The sequence below is a fragment of the Nelumbo nucifera genome, chromosome 5 (genome assembly GCF_055504915.1).
Source record: "Nelumbo nucifera cultivar China Antique chromosome 5, China Antique-T2T, whole genome shotgun sequence".
NCBI classification, from domain to species: Eukaryota; Viridiplantae; Streptophyta; class Magnoliopsida; order Proteales; family Nelumbonaceae; genus Nelumbo; species Nelumbo nucifera.
Window position 1 is genome coordinate 72,719,221 of NC_142653.1, and position 17,003 is coordinate 72,736,223.

The 17,003-nt window shown below is 35.7% G+C and overlaps 1 protein-coding gene across 8 annotated transcripts in view; it reads left to right on the forward strand.

The window, feature by feature from the left end:
* Positions 1-11,037, forward strand: part of LOC104589487 (uncharacterized) — a 110,353-nt gene extending 99,316 nt beyond the window's left edge. For 6 of the 8 annotated variants that reach the window (XM_010247837.3, XM_010247836.3, XM_088887681.1 and 3 more), the window contains 7 exons: positions 113-294; positions 374-441; positions 631-703; positions 789-850; positions 930-1,857; positions 3,626-3,916; positions 10,554-11,037. In XM_010247837.3, the coding sequence (XP_010246139.1) occupies positions 113-294; positions 374-441; positions 631-703; positions 789-850; positions 930-1,857; positions 3,626-3,916; positions 10,554-10,830 (1,881 nt within the window). In that variant the 3' untranslated portion in view covers positions 10,831-11,037. Of the gene's footprint in view, positions 1-112; positions 295-373; positions 442-630; positions 704-788; positions 851-929; positions 1,858-3,625; positions 3,917-8,653; positions 9,086-10,553 lie in introns of those variants that run through there. The other 2 variants (XM_088887683.1, XM_010247838.3) reach the window with 2 other exon arrangements.
* Positions 11,038-17,003: the final 5,966 nt, after the last annotated feature.

Genomic DNA, 17,003 nt, shown 5'->3' on the forward strand with positions numbered 1-17,003 from the left:
TAATCATCTGTTTATGGAAATATTCCATCAAAGATTCTGTAAGATTTATTTTCTGTGTATTTGATTGTCAACCATCTCCATGGAGCCTGATATCTTTAGTGTTACTCAATAGCATGGGTCTTTTGATCACCTTGGCTCCTGTGAAACATCAACAATTTCAGAACCTGGATCATCTATTGGAGCAGCAATAGCAGCTTCTCTGACTCTTCCATCCAACAGCTCCCGTACTGTTACATTTTCATTGGCCTGGTCGTGTCCTGAAGTTAAATTTTCAAGTGGAAATATTTACCACAGGTTTGTGGGATAATATTAGGATAAAGGAACTTTACTCATTGAACTGTCATAAAATCTTTCTGACAAAGTTTATTAGCAGGCGCTACACAAAATTTTATGGCACTAATTGTGATGCAGCAGAAAATATTGCATATGATGCTATTCATGGTATGTTACACATGTTCCTACCTTGTTTCTATCATTAGAACTTGCGGTATAGAATGCTTTAATTGCTAAATATTGTCTACACACAATATTGCATATTAACAAAATAGTAAAAGAAATGTTTGATTTGATCTCATGCTGTTGAGGAAACATTACAGTTATGAACATTTTTTTTATTTCCTTTCATAATAGAACATTGCTACTGGGAATCCCAGATAGAAGCATGGCAGAGGCCTATTCTCAATGATCAAAGCCTTCCTGAATGGTGAGCTTAAATAAGCCTCTTTTTGTATATGAATATGGGTTATTCTGTATTCAGAGATTTTTAAATTTTTGAAGGTTTTGAACAGGTACCCTATAACCCTCTTCAACGAGCTCTACTACCTGAATGCAGGAGGAACAATTTGGACTGGTACTTACTGAGCTCAGAATCTACTTCCAAGCAGCTGAGTTGCATAGTTAATTTTAAGTTCACCTTTCCTTTTCCGCAGACGGAGCACAGCCAGTGCAGAATTTATCATCTATTGGAGAAATCAAGTTTTCCCTTGATAGGTATAGATCGGATTCTAAGAACACAGTTGACAATGCTCATCAAAATGACACTTCTGTTGATATCCTTGAGAGGATGGCGTCAATTCTTGAGCAGATTCATACTCCAGTCAAATCAAGCTCTGCTCTTGGAACATTCTTGCTTCAAAAAGATGAAGAAAATATTGGTCAATTCCTCTATCTTGAAGGAATTGAATATCATATGTGGAATACTTATGATGTTCATTTCTACTCATCTTGTGCATTAGTCATGCTTTTCCCAAAACTTGAACTTAGCATCCAGAGAGACTTTGCAGCAGCGGTAATGATGCATGACCCCAGTAGGATGCAAGTTTTAAGTAATGGCCGGTGGGTCCCAAGAAAGGTTCTTGGAGCTGTTCCTCATGATCTTGGGATGCATGACCCATGGTTTGAAGTAAATGCCTATAACCTTCATAATACAGATAGATGGAAAGACTTGAATCCTAAATTTGTACTTCAAGTCTACAGGGATGTGGTTGTCACAGGTGATAAGTTGTTTGCAAAATCTGTTTGGCGTTCAGTATATATAGCCATGGCTTACATGGATCAATTTGACAAGGATGGAGATGGGATGATTGAAAATGAAGGTTTTCCAGATCAGACTTATGATGTATGGTCAGTCACTGGGGTGAGTGCATACAGTGGTGGCCTATGGGTGGCAGCTCTGCAGGCTGCTTCATTCATGGCTCGTGAAGTTGGTGATAAGACTTCAGAAGGTTATTTCTGGGATAAGTTTCAGAGGGCAAAGTCTGTATATGAGAAACTATGGAATGGATCCTACTTCAATTATGACAACAACAATGACAGTTCAAGTTCATCTATTCAGGCTGATCAATTGGCTGGGCAATGGTATGCAGTTAAAGTACTTCTGTTTTATTTTCTATTAGTAGAAAACTTGAGTAAAACCAGGCCTCCAGGAAAAGTATAAATAGAAGCTGAATATGGTCTAGGTCAGTGGTGTTATTACCTATGACATGCAAAAGAATTCTACAAAGTTCCACCAATTTCCCAGATACCTATAATCGGGTCACTTTTGTGCTTTTTCTGAGATGTTTTGTGGATGTTCTGGTTTTGGTTGGTTTGGTGCATGCATTTAGATAGGTATCTAAGGTAATGGTTGATGTTTGTATAGTTGACCAGGAATTTGATCTATTATAGTCTGTTTGGGAGATTTATGTTTGTCAGGTTTCTTTTCTTTCTCCACAATTAGTGGGACCCCTATATTATGTTAGGCCACAGTATGGGTTGGTGGTTTTTCTTATACAGTGGATGTTTTTCTTAGACAGTTCCTTCTTTTCTTTTCTGGGTGAAGATTTGAATCCTGATATTCTCAATACTTATTTTATCTTTACTACTTTTGTTTAAACATAGGATGCGTTTGGTTTGTGGGAAGATTTTGGTGGGATGGGAAAGAGAAAATAGGTGGACATTTTTCATGCTCCATTGTTTAGTTGCAAAAGGGAAAATAGTGGGAAAATCAACCCTAATAACAATTATTAATTAATTAATTAGTAATGTTTTTATTATTTGATATTTTACTATTATTAATTATTAATATTTTAATGAAATAATTTTATAAGTAATTAATATTGATAAACATCAATTAATTATTAATTAGTCAATAATAATTTTTTATTATAATTAGATATTAATTATTTAAAATCCGTTAATAGTTAATTAATTAATATTTTACATTTTATTAGTTTATATGTTGTTATTAATATTACATATTATTAATACCCATGATTTAATTGGTAATTTTAATATTTTAATATTAAATATTCATAAATCACTAAATTATTTTCATTGATAAATTATTTATTTAAATTAAATTATTAATTATAAAATAATTATTTAAATATTAATTAATTATTAAATGTTTTTTATTAATTCTTAATTAATTAATAATATTTTTATGATTTAGTATTTTAGTGTTAATCATTAATTTTATATTAATTAGTTAATTAATTATTAACATTAATTAATACTTTTATGAGTTTATATTTTATTATTAATATTTTAATTTATTAATACTTATGGCTTATTTAAAAATATTTTAATACTTTATTTTGAAAAAATAATTAACTATTAAATTATTTATTAATTATTTTATTAATATGTTGTTAAATAATTAATACTTTATTTTTGGATCATGGTTTTAGTATTAATAATTGGGATCTATAATCCCACCTTTTTCCCATCCCATCTCATGACACCCCACAAACCAAACATGGGAAGGGAGGAATTTTCCAGAACATTCCATATTTTCCGTTCCCATCCCACAAACCAAATGGAGCCTTAGTTTTCACCATTATTATCAAAACTAGATCATTTCTGTCAATTTATAGGAAATTATAATATTTTTTCTTTTTATTGGAACTCGATGTGTGGAAACACCTAAACAATTATTGCATAAATATTTGTCTAATACTCTTCAAATTGTTGTCAACAAAACAAAAACTGAAAAGAAAAATAGTAAATACAATGAAGTTTTTCTTAGAAAGAAGATCCTGAGTGAGATTTCTGGTTATACACAAATGGAACTGTATAACATTCTTTGTTTTCTCCTATTAGCTTTTCCTACTACTAACAAATTTAAGGGGTGATTGCTTTAAAGGTATGCTCGAGCATGTGGTCTTCAGCCAATAGTTGACAAAGAAAAAGTAAAAAGTGCACTTGAGAAGGTTTACAACTTCAATGTCTTAAGGGTGAAGGGTGGGAGGCGGGGGGCAGTGAATGGAATGCTACCAGATGGAAGAGTTGACATGTCGGCTATGCAGTCAAGAGAAATATGGTCTGGAGTTACTTATTCTCTTGCTGCAAGTATGATTCATGAAGGGATGATTGACATGGCATTTAACACTGCATATGGAGTCTATGAAACTGCTTGGTCTCATGAAGGACTTGGGTAAGTTTAATTTTTTTAGCACATTAGAAATGCTATATGCCTTTCAACTGACAGAGTTTGCATGAGAAGAAAACTAAACCAGCAATATACGTGTTGAGGTTAACCAAGAAAACAGCAAAAGAGAAGAGATAAAAGATCAAAGAAAGTAGAAAGAGGGAGGAGAAGAGCCAACTGTACCACTCTCCAGCCCCCTAAATCACTTTTACTAATGGTGTAATTACATGGATGCCCTTAATAGGGTGGCTGACTTATTAAACACAACAAAGAATAAAAGGCGGCTGACTTATTAAACATAACACAGAACAAAAGGTGGCTGATTTGTTAAACATAACAAAGAATAAAAGGTGGCCCATATACTGTTAAGGCCCATCTAGCCCAATATCTCTACACTCCCCCTTAAGCTGATCATAGATGTCAATCATGCACAACTTGCTTACATCATGTTGTAGCTTTGTCTTTGAGACTCCCTTGGTCAAAACATCTACTAATTGTTCCTCGAGAGGCAATAATTGGCATACATACTTCTCTTGAATCTACTCTCTACCATATAAAGTGTTTATACACCTCAATATGCTTTGTCCTGTCATTCTGAATTGGATTATTAGCAATGTTTATGGTCTCTTGATTATCACAATACAACATCATAGGTTTATCACAAACCAAGGTTCAAAGTATTGATACGATACGCCCCATATTGGCGTATTGTATCATATCATCAAGGCTCCGATACACCTATTTAAAGGTGTTTTATGAACCTATTTATTTTATTTATTAAATAATATAAAAATATTAACAAAAATGAAATTTTGAAAAATAAAACTAAAAAAAAGTGCATTGTATAAAGCATCGATACACCCTATACTCTGTAAAAGAGATCTAATCCACAAGAAACAATTCCCAACTCCTGGAAAAGAGATCTAAGCCACAATAACTCTGAAACTCAACGGACCAGCCCTATACTCCACTTTAGTTGATGATCTAGCCATTGTAGACTGCTTCTCACTCATCCAAGAAACAATATTCCCTACAACCATAACACAATAACTAGATGTAGACCTCCTATCAGCGGTGCAACTATCCCAATTTACATCTACGTAGGCTTCTAATTTCATGTGAACATGTTTAGCAAAGATATTTCCCTTTCTTGGGGTACCCTTCAAGTAGCATTACACTCACTCTGCTATAACAATATGTATGTCTCCAGAGGCATGCATGAATTGATCGATAACGTTGATAGCATAGGATATGTCAAGACGAGTCATGAGAAGATATGATCACTTCCCAAGTAACCTTTGCAGATAACAACTCACCATTTATGGTCAAGAGCTAATGATTTGAGTCAATAGTAGTCATAGGTGTGGCTCCAAGTTCCCTATTTTAGTGAGAAGATCAAGCACATACTTACTTACATATTAGGAGATGAAGTCACCATCCTTGGACCAAGCAACTTCAATTCCCAAGAAGTATCTCAACTCACTCATCTAAATTCTTAATTTCAAAATCAGTGTTAAGAAATCCCTTAAGATTGCTTACTTCATGCATATCATTATTATCCCTACTTCACTCTACTCCCCTTGTGAATGTTCTAGCAGGTAGACTCCATTCATCTCACAGCCAATCCCAATCACCTTCATTTCCAGATCCTGAAACATACATTGATCAGGGAAAAAAGTTACCGAACAGTTTTGATTTTTAGTAATACTACTAACTAAAAGTAAGTTAGCACTAAACTTGGGAACATGCAAGGCTGAGGATAGGGTGATGGTATCTGATAATCTGATGTCTCCCTTGCCAGAAATTGGTACAAGAGAGCCATAAGCAATAGAAACTTCATCTCTCCCAGAGGATAAACAATAGGTGCTAAATAGAGTAGATATGCTGGTCATATGATCTGAAGCACCTGAATCTATTACCTAGGAAGGTCTAGTATTACCTGGGACAGAAGCATGACAAGTAGTAGCTCTTGTACCTGTATGAGCAAGGGCTGAAGTAGGCTATTGAGCTGATGTAGGCTGAGCTGAATTACTAAATTCATTTTCTAGCCGAGTCAGAGCAGCTCGGACTGCAGCTAGGGTATCTAGAGGAGTGCCTCTTGTGCCTAATGAAGTTGTACTATCAGTGTTGACAGTCATATTAGCATTCCCTTTCTTATTTCTGAGCTTTGTTGGAACTAGATGAGGGTGCAACTTCCAACAGGTGTCCTTAGTATGTTTAGGTTTCTTGCAGTGTTCACATACTAAGTTCTTAACTTCCTTCTTTTCCTTATCTCCCCTAGATTTAGGTCTAACTGCTACCAAGGCTGATTCGGAGGGTTGTTACTGCAACATAACCTTTCTCCTAGTTTCTTCACTATGCACTAGGGAATAGGCTTGTGATAAAGTCACACTATCTCTTGTAAACAATTGTTGTCTCACAATGTCATATTCATAGTTCAGACCAGCTAGGAACTCAAAAACTCTGTTAGTTTCAACCTGCTTTCTATATGTTTGTGCATCTTTCTGACTCTCCCACTCAATTGTTTCAAAATGGTCAATTTCATGCCATAGGGATTTTAAGGTTGAAAAGTAAACAGAGACCTGCTTCTCTCCCTGCCTCAGATTTTTAACCTCACATTTTAGCTCATAAGCCCTAGCAACATTAAGAGGCTGAGAGTAAGTTTCCTTCATAAGATCCCATATTTCCTTAGCTGTTTTGGCTCACAAGTAGTTTCAGCTGATGTGTGGCTGCATAGAGTTGCACAGCCTTGTCATCACCAAAAAATTTTCTTGGACCCACCTAGCATAAGTAGGGTCCTCCTTGGAGGGTTCCTTCACATCCCCTAGCAAGAAGTTCAATTTTCCTCTACCCCCAATAGCCATCATGGCGGATTGGGCCCATTCCAAGTAGTTTGATCCATCAAACTTAACAGTTGTAATCTGAAAGGTGTTTTCAGTCATGTTACCTGAACCATCAGTCCCAAAAGCACCTTCCCCTTGGTTCTTGTACTCCATTCTAAGTTAAGAAGAGGCTTTAAACTACTGTAAGAAGAAAAAACTGTATTTCAAGGCTGATAACAGCCGACCTAGGACAATGATTTTGCAGTTAGATTACAGTCAATTACTGTCCTGGGATTTATATCAGTCCTGAACTGATTGATATCAGTCCTGAGATTTTCTACCCGTACCTCTCTGAATGAATAACAAAGTCCTTTTGAGTACCAATCTCAAGAAAAGGTACTTAGTTTATGAAGAAAAAAACCCAGAAAACTGATTGCTACTTTCAGTCTTCAAACTTGATCAATCGATTACTGTCAGCACCTTGAATCTTGATCAAAGAACCAAGAAAAAAAAAACTGATTGGCACCTCCAATCTTGACCAAGAATCGATCTTGATCACTCAATTCTTGTCCGATTCTTCCTGATTACAAGAAGCTCTCTCCAATCTTAGGACAGCTGCTAAAGCCTTCTTGCAACCTCCAAGAATCAGCCAAAATAAGGATCTTTCTGAACTTTCAGCCCTAAACAATTCTCATGTGGTCGTCTGAATTAAATCCACATGAAAAACCCTAGATCTAAGGCTCTGATACCAACTTGAAAGAAGAAGAAGAACTGTTTACTGTATTACAGGTTTGAAGAGAGAGAGAGAGAGAGAGAGAGAGAGAAATAGTGAAGAGAGGAGAAAAGAAAGAAGGGGTTCAGTGTGAATGATCTGCTGCCCCATACACTCCTTTATTTATAGCTTTTAGGATCCTTACAAGAATAGGAAATAAACAAAAAATAGAAACAATAAGGCCAGCCAGCCCAACTTCTAATAACAGAAATTAGAAAATAAAGAAACTAGAAACCACTAAAAAGAAATTAGAAACTACTAATAAAAGAAATTAGAAACAACTAGGTGTGGGTATGAAACCACACACACTAGAGCCTGAGTGTGGGTATGGAACCCCACACTCGTGGCTAACCAACTATTTCTTCAAGACTAAATTTGAGTATAACCAAATTGAATAAGAGTATTTTAGAACCTCTCAAACCATGTTGGAGGAGGTTGCTTAAGACCATAGAAGAGAGACTTCCTCAATTTGTAAACCTTCCCTTGTATATCCTTCCCATATATCCCAAGAGGAAGAGACACATAAACTTCTTCATGGAGATCTTCATTCAAGAAGGCATTCTTCATATCAAATTGATAGAGGGACCAATCAAAACATGCTACTAAGGACAATGAAACTCAAACTGGTGTCATCTTAGCTATAGGAGCAAAAGTCTCTAAGTAGTTTATCCCCTAAATCTACGTGTACCCCTTTGCCACAAAGCGAACCTTGGACCACTCAATAGAACTACCGGCATGGTACTTGATAGTATGGATCCACTTACATCCAATCAGCTCCTTTCCCTTAGGCAACTTAACAATATCCCATGTATCATTCTTATGTAATGCTTCTATTTCAGTTTTCATAGCATCCCTCAATTCCAGTTTATATAAAGCTATTAAAATACAGTGTTCTTCGTAGGGTTATTTTAGTCTTTTTCCCTCTCCATTTTAGTTTTGTTTTGTCTCTGTTCTCAAATCATAGTATCAGGGGTAATTCTGTAATTTCCATTTCATTATGAATATAAGCATTATAGGGGTGGCAGTTGTGTATCTCTCGATAGAGATTGTTTGCCCTATTCTCTTCGTATTCTTCTTCTCTTCTTCTCTATTGCTTCTCTTCCTGGGACTGTACCAGGAGTTTTTCTTTATTTATTTGATTAAATGCAGGTCTGATAACATGGTGTCAGAGCCTGGTTGATCGATCTACTCGACTGCAACTGTGAAGGACACTTGAGATTGCATCGGCTGAAGTTTTCTGCTAATAAAAGGTGAAAGGAAGGGAAAGAACCAAAAAGGACTGATCGCCCAAAAGGTTAGGAGGCTTCCATGCCTCAAGTTGCACCATTGATTGGTTGTTTGATGGTGTATTAGACTCCCTCTATTTGGTAGTTCGAAGAGGGACTATGAATGTGCAGGTCGGATGACCATTGTTTGTTTTGGTGAGTTGATTTCTGTGAATGGTGAGGTCAGTTGACTTGTAGAAGAGTTTCTTGTGTTGATGTTCCATGTTAAGGGGTTACGACTGTTAGAGTTGATAGAATAAGGGGTAGTTTGGTCTTTTTGTCATTTGATTAAAAGTGAGTTGTCTATTTTATCTGTGTTTAAGGTGTGTGTCCCATATTTAATGTGAGACATAGTTGTCTTTTGTATCCTAATTCATAAGTTATAAATACAAGGTAGGTTGGCTGAGAGTAGATGATTTTCTCTCTAGTCAAACCCTTTCTTTCTCTCCTCTCTTATTTCTCTTATTCTCTATTTCTTTCTTATTTCTGAACTAGGACTGAACTAGTGTCAATTGAAACACAAACATGGTATCAGAGCACTAGAAATCAGTTTGCTTCCTTCCTCTCTTTTCTCCTTGGATCGCCATATCAGATTTGAGTTTTTTTGAAATTTCTCATCAATCAGTTGGAGGATCGGTAAGGGGCCAAAAAGGAGTGATTGTTTTTCCTTCTAGGAGGTAACTATGCCTCCAGTTGTTGTGGTGGTGTTCGTCTTGGTGGTGTACTAGAAACCCTCTACTCGATGACTCGAAGTGGGCAGGTTCGTGGACAGGTGTGAACAGAAGTCTATGGTTGGCTGATAGTTTGGTGTTTTCTCTCTCTTTTGGACTGGGTTTGAACTATGTGTGTGACAACAGTAGGGTTTTTGGTGGTGTACTAGTGCTGATTGATAGGTACGTGTAGGTACGTGTAGGGACGTGTAGGTACGTGTAATTTCGTCTTGGTGGTGTACTAGTGCTGATTGATAGGTACGTGTAGGGACTGTTTTTGGATCCTATTTATATCTGAATGTGTGTGACAACAGTAGGGTTTTTGGTGTTGAACCCTATGACAATGAGTGTTTCAGCAACAGCAACTGTGTGGTGTGTGTAGTGAGTGCTGAATAGTGAAGAGTGATTTCTTTGTGATTGATCTTTTTTATAATGGCCACAATCGGAGAGGGTAGTGATTATAAAACTGATGTAGTGATTTCCCATAAAATGTACAAATGACCCCCATCAAATTAAATGGTGAAAACTATGTGCCATGGGCCAAGTCGGTCGAAGTGTTTCTGAAAGCCAAGGAGAAGGTGAAACATGTGAAGGGGGAGAAACCCTCGTCTGGCTCTCAGGGGTATAGTGAGTGGGAACAGGAGGATGCACAAATTATCGCTTGGTTGTAGAATAGCATGGAATCGAAAATTAGTGTGAACTTTATGTTCTTGGATACAGCCAAGGAGATTTAGGACCATGCTAAGAAACTTTATTTTGGATAAGATAATACCACTAAAGTATACCAATTGTATCAGGAGTACTTTAACTTGAACAGGGAAAACATAATAAAAGAAAGGTATGATTGCTCTGATACCAACAACAAAACTAAACTGAGTTGGATAGGTGTTTGCTTGGTTAAGTCTGGATTTGGATTGTGTCAGAAATTTACCCATCTTTCCAAGATTTCTGGTTTAAAAACGCTGACTAAAATATGTCTTTTAGGTATCAGTTTGACAATTGGTAGTGTGCTACCATTGTTCTTAATTACCTTTTCTTGGCTCTAGTTTACTAACTATAATGGCTCAATTACAGATACTCGTTTCAAACCCCAGAAGGTTGGACCACAGACGACCAATACCGTTCTTTGGCCTACATGCGTCCTTTGGCAATATGGGCAATGCAGTGGGCCTTGTCGCCACCAAAGCTGTTCATAAAGGAGAGAGGGTCAGAAACAGAAGAGTATCCTAAATTCATGCACCACTCTGGATTCTCAAAAGTTGCTCAACTTCTTAAATTGCCAGAAGATGAAGCATCTAAGAGTTTTCTCCAAGTTGTTTATGACTGCACTTGCAGGAGAATGTGGATGTGAAGCTCAATTCCTTAGCTACTAATTATTTTGAATACTAAAAGAACAGAATACTGGGAACATTTATAACTGCATGTCAGAAGATTCTAATTGTTATGTCAAATAATGCCTTTATTTGAATTCTATGCCAAAGGATCTTAGAACTCGGATGCCTGTACATAGAAGCTGACTTTCTGAGTCGTGTTTCACAATTGACATTTTTAGCATAAATTCTGTGTCTATCCATTGTGCAGAAAAACCATTTCATCTTGTAACAGGTATGTGACAGGATCGATGTAGATAAACCATAAAAACTTGAAAGATGGCTTGCCAAACCAAGCTGAATACAAATGCCAATAGCCAGACACCTCCAGAGATGGCATGCTTAAGGAAAAGATAAGTGTTCTTTTGTATCACATGAGCAGGCATCTTTTGGCATCACACTGAGAACCAGCATGGTTTTTTGTAGCTGTAAAATGTCATTGGTGTTTGGCTTTATCCCCCGAACACAGTGAAGCAATTGCAATTAAGGAGTGTCTTCTTATCTCAAACTTGAACTTTTGGACGTTGCTATTGGGAGTGACTTTAAATCTCGGATTGACTCTCTGACCAAGTCTGAGATGATGGAAACAATGAAACCTGGTTTTAACTGAGAGGGAAGGAAATGGTGTGGCACACAATTTGGCCAAAGGGGCCCTTAGATGATGGCTTCTGGACACAAGTCTGTCATTTTGGCTATTTCTAGGGTTTTTTACAATCTTCTTGAGAACTGGTTCCAACTTTTTTTATTTACAATTCTCACGGACAAATCTATAATGTGAGCCCCAAGTGAGATCACCACATGCAAATTAGTCTAGAAAAAATATTGTCCTAAATCGTCATGGGAAGAGAAAATAAAATTGAAAAGAAAATGTCAAAACAAAACAACTAGATCTCCTCCTATTGCCCCATTTGGCATTTGGAGTTGATCCTTGACTGCTATAAATAGAAACTAAGTTCTTTACATTAAAATCTTGGTCCTAATTGGTTATCCATACCACGTACCATTCTACTCTGATGCCATTGCCATTACAAACTTGTTATAATGGAATTTCTCAAAAAAAAAACTAATTTTCTAAATTCAATAAAATAAAAATAAATTTGCAGGGGAAACCAGATCTTATGTGATCTGCCCCTTACAATCCCATTAACCCTACTACATCAATCAAGCAACGTTTAAAGTATCGGAAACACAAGGTGTATTGGAAAAACAATTTTAAGAGATGTATCGGGATATGCTTTGGATACATATGGATATGAACGAAAAATCAAGATACGCATAAATATAGTAGAAAATTCAAATAAATTCTAAAAATATATTACTAACAATATTTATAAATTTTATATGATTGTAAATAAGTCATTTAAATGTAAAAAAAATCATAATTTAATAGTTTATATAAAGTGGACATATCATGACATAATTAGTAACCGTTGAAAAGTGAAGATTTACTTATCAGGACATATTAGGACACAATTATTAAATTTCAATAATTAATTCTAGCATTTACTAATAAACACTTATCACTCATTAAGAAAAGTGAAGATTTACTTAAAATTAAAAATACATATGATCATAGCAAACAAATATTTGTGGCTCATTGGCGAACTTGTGGTTGTTAAACTCAAGTGACCAAGGTTCAATCTTCCTATAGCTAAAATTTGAAGTTTTTACACTAACAAAATGAAATTAATGAGAGGGGATCATTAATTAAAGGAATTAATGAGAGAATTTGAATTAGGCGCTAAAATTCAAATCTAAATTTAAATTTTCTTTGGAGTAATTAACTAATTAATGAAAGAGAAAGTAGACTTAAATACAGGAGTAACAACATTAATGAGAGATTCAGTATTAAATATTGATTAATGAAATTAATGATGAACCGAAACGATCAAATGTATTGAACTGTATCGGAGTGTTTCGGGCCCCTATCGATTGATACAGATCCGAAACAGGCCTATACGGGCCCGCATAAGTTGATACATACGAAAATAAACTGAATAAAGGATTTATACACGTTCTGTGTATCGGGTTCTTGTTAAAACAATACATATCGGCCGATATGGCCCGATACGTTGCGATATTTTGAACCTTGCAATCAAGTACATAAAATTACAACAAAAAATTATAGGAAAATTTGGAGGAAATTACAATAAACTAGTCCAACCACTTGAATTGTTTGGGAGAGATGAAAGACCACAGTAATTTTCTATTCACATCTAACTTTCCATCATCTATGAAATGAAATAAAAACATAATCCAAGGCATTAATTGATTCAAAGAGAGATTCTATTAGCAATCTACAAAATAAAATAAAACAGTAACCTTTAACTCTTTTCAAGAATTTCTGCTAGTGTGAGCTTGGCGGTTAGCATTAAAAATTTTTGCCAAACTCTCATGATATGGATCCCAATTTGTCATTCTATGCTCATACTAGGGTGTTCTAGAAATAATGTGCGCAGCCTAACTCGAGTGTAGTGTTAAGTAGGCAAGGGTATGTTAGGATAATCTCCATAAGTGATCCACCAATGTAACACTCAATTATGGTAAATGAGCAAAGGTTCTTACATCTTTTTACATAAGGGCAAGTAACAAAGCTAGTCCAACAAACACGATTTTGTTTAGCTACTTGGAATGCAGGAGCATCAACAGAGAAAAAAATTATGAAATTAGTAGACACTATGAAGAAAAGAATAGTTAATATTGCATGCCTACAATAAACTAAATGGAAGGATAAAAGCTACAAAAATTGATGGGGACAAATTATGATATATACGAAAGAGGTAAATAATAGAAATGGTGTAGTAATAATAGTATATAAGGATTTAAAAATGAAATTATAAATGTTAAAAGATTTGGGGATACAATAATTTTAATTAAACTTGTTTTATGTGAGAAATCATTAACATAAAGAGAACATTAAGACAATTTTGAGAAAACTTGGATTAATCCAAATTTTCTAAATAAAGAGAATATTTTTATAGTAAGATACTTAAATAGGCATGTAGAGAAAAAAGTGTAAGATATGATATAGTACATGGAGGATTTGATGAGCTTTACAAAAAATTAAGCATTAAAAAGGGAAAAAATGAATATATAAACTAGCAAAGCTAAGAGAAAGGAAATGTAGAGATTTAAGCCATACTAGATGCATTAAAGATGAAGATCAAAGAATATTGGTAAAAGGTGAGAAAATCAAACAAAGATGGAAAAACTATTTAAAAAAAATGTTAAATGAACAATAGGGAGATGATGCTAATGGACTAAGCCTAGGCCCAGCCTAAAAAAATTAAAAAGCTCAAACTTTTGAATTGGGCCTAGACCTAGTCAATTAGGTTGCTCAAGCCCAGCCTGGCCTTATCCCAACTGAAGCTTAGCTCAACTATTTGCATACATGTATGCATATATAGGCATGTATTTGCATGTATACATGTATATATGCATATTTTTTGGTAAACCATACATGAATGCATACATGCATAATATATATTAGATTTTGGTGTGGGCTAATTGATTAACCTGAGCTTGGCCCAAGCCCGAGAGAGAGGATCATGGCTGAAGTCTTTAGGCCTTGTTTACTTTGTAGTGCAATTTATTTGCTTTGGTGCAAAAGTATGAGAATTCATTGTAGATTTCACTTTGTTTTGTTTTTTTTGCAATGCAAAGAAAATAAAATAACAATAAAAGCAAAATAAAGAAAAATCGGAAGCAAATATAAACCAGAATTTGCAAAACTCTCATTTGTACTAATAAAAATGAAATTGCTTTGCAGACAATGATAGGAGTTCACATCCTTGCGTGAACCCTCCAATCAGAAATGAGTACGTCGACAACTTAGAAAATCACTAACGTTAAGGGAGTTTGCACGTTAGTCGAAGGAATCCGATTGAACCGGACACAAAAGGACAAAATCCCATTTTAAGTCATTTGGGATTTTTGAATTCCCTCCCATTTTCTTCTCTCCTCCACAGAGCTCTAATCCATAAGCATCCCACAGACGACCCCACTACAAACCGGCGTAAGAAACAATCGGAGGTCATCACATATTGTCTCTCTCTCTCTGCGACTCAATTCCAACCAAATTCCAAAAACCCCCTGTTATTCGTAGTTCTTGATCAGACACCACACCCCAAATCAATTGATCGAAGAAAAACATGCTAAATATATATAGAAAGAAATCTGACCGAAGAAAAACATGTTTGAACGAGTTGTAGGTTTTACAATACGGGGGAGAGAGAGAGTTATAAAACTTGTATATGTGCAATATTGATGACCAGTATTCAAGAGAATCTAAATGATATATACCTATCAAACAAGTTAAACCGAATTTTTACAAAAATGCAAAGAGATTCAAAATAAGAATGCTTGACAATTTTCACAAGCTTTTCTTTCCCTTGATCTTAAACCTTGTTTTTGTTTTTGAAGGAGGTTTTGTCTGATGGGTCCCTTTTGTCGACTGATGGGGTGTTTTCCTTTTCTTCATGGTGAAGGACAAAAAAGCATAGGGGTGGAGTCTAGTTTGGGAGAGGGGGGGTTCGAAAATCTACCGTCGTTGATAGATTTCATGTTCACAAAACGCCAGTTTGCAATGAGGTCGCCAGTGGGATGCTTGGCTCGGCGGAGGAGAGGAGAAAAGATTCCTCGCAGAACAGCTCAGTGACCCTCAAGTGATTTTTGAACACGCCAGTGTATTAATCAGTATCGATTTGACGTGATATTTTATCTTTTCACCATACACTAGTGTATTCAATAATCACTGTCAGTAGGAGTCACTGATATTGGAGATTGGATCTCTGTGCAACCCGTTCTACATAACTTTCTCTACATTTAAACATACCACGACACATCAGCATCACTTGTTTCATTTATTTAATTATTTTAGAAAATTATTCATAGAAAAAAAAAGTTTTGACCATCTAACCCAGTCGTAAGAAACAAATTTGGTGGATACGATTTTTATTCTTAATCAATCAGATTGCCCACGTTTTCACCAAACCTTTTCATGTTACTTGGTTCAGTCTTCTTCGAGACAAAAACAACGTGGCTCCCCAGCTTCAGCTCGAGGGGGTGTTAGTTATTCGTCTCTCCTACATAATCTCGTCAGTTGTAAGTAGACCCGTTCATGGGCCGGGTAGCCCGACGGCCTGGCCGGGCTTGGTCATATAATTAGGCCCGCGGGCCTGACCTCGGGCTTAACACAGTAAGCCTGATTGTATTTCGGGCCGGGTTCGGGATTTGTCAAAAAAGCCCGGCCCGAGCCGATGCAGTATTATATAATTTATAAAATATATAATATGTATTTTATATATTATATAAATAATATAATATTTATTAAAATATATATTTATAATTTAATATATATATATATATTATTCTTTTCTTTATAATTTCAATCTATCTCTCTCTTTATTCAGCTGCTTCAACATTAATAATAATAATAATAATATAGGTTAAATTTCGGGCTTGGGCTTTGGGCTTTTTATGAGGGCCGGGCTCGGGCCCAAATTGTAGGCCCGATGGTCGGGCCGAACTCGGGCTCGGGCCTTAAAAAAATTTGTTAATACACAGTAAAAGCCCGGCCCGAGCTTGGCCCGGCCCGGCCCGACCCATGAACAGGTCTAGTTGTAACCATAATATCTCTTGTAATTGGATGATCATTATGGAAGTCCCCTTTGTTCTCATATTTGTCTAAGCTCTATCTAGAAATAATGAAATGGTTAAGATTACAGAAAAATAAAAAACATAAAAAAGACTTGGTGTTTGACTTGTGAGTCAATGAGTCATTGATCGAGTGTCAATGGTTTCCCGGTTGGCTGGTTTAATCAACTTGGTCACCAGATTGTTAACCGAATCTTCTTTCTTTTTGTTATTTTGGCTAAAATACAAAAACCTCCCCTAAGTTTTTTGACAATCATAAAATCTCCCCTATGTTTTCACTTTAACAAAAAACCTCCCCTATACTTTTTACGGAATATAAAACTATCTCCCTTCCTACATAGAACAGTCAACCTAATGTATTCATTTTTTAAAATGCCTATTTTGCTCTTCCTCCAAAATGTTATTCATTTTCATCCTAAAAACTAAGAACCAGAGTCGTCGGCCTTTCATCACACATACCCATTGCCTTTCTCCTAAACAAAATGGGTAAATTTCTTAA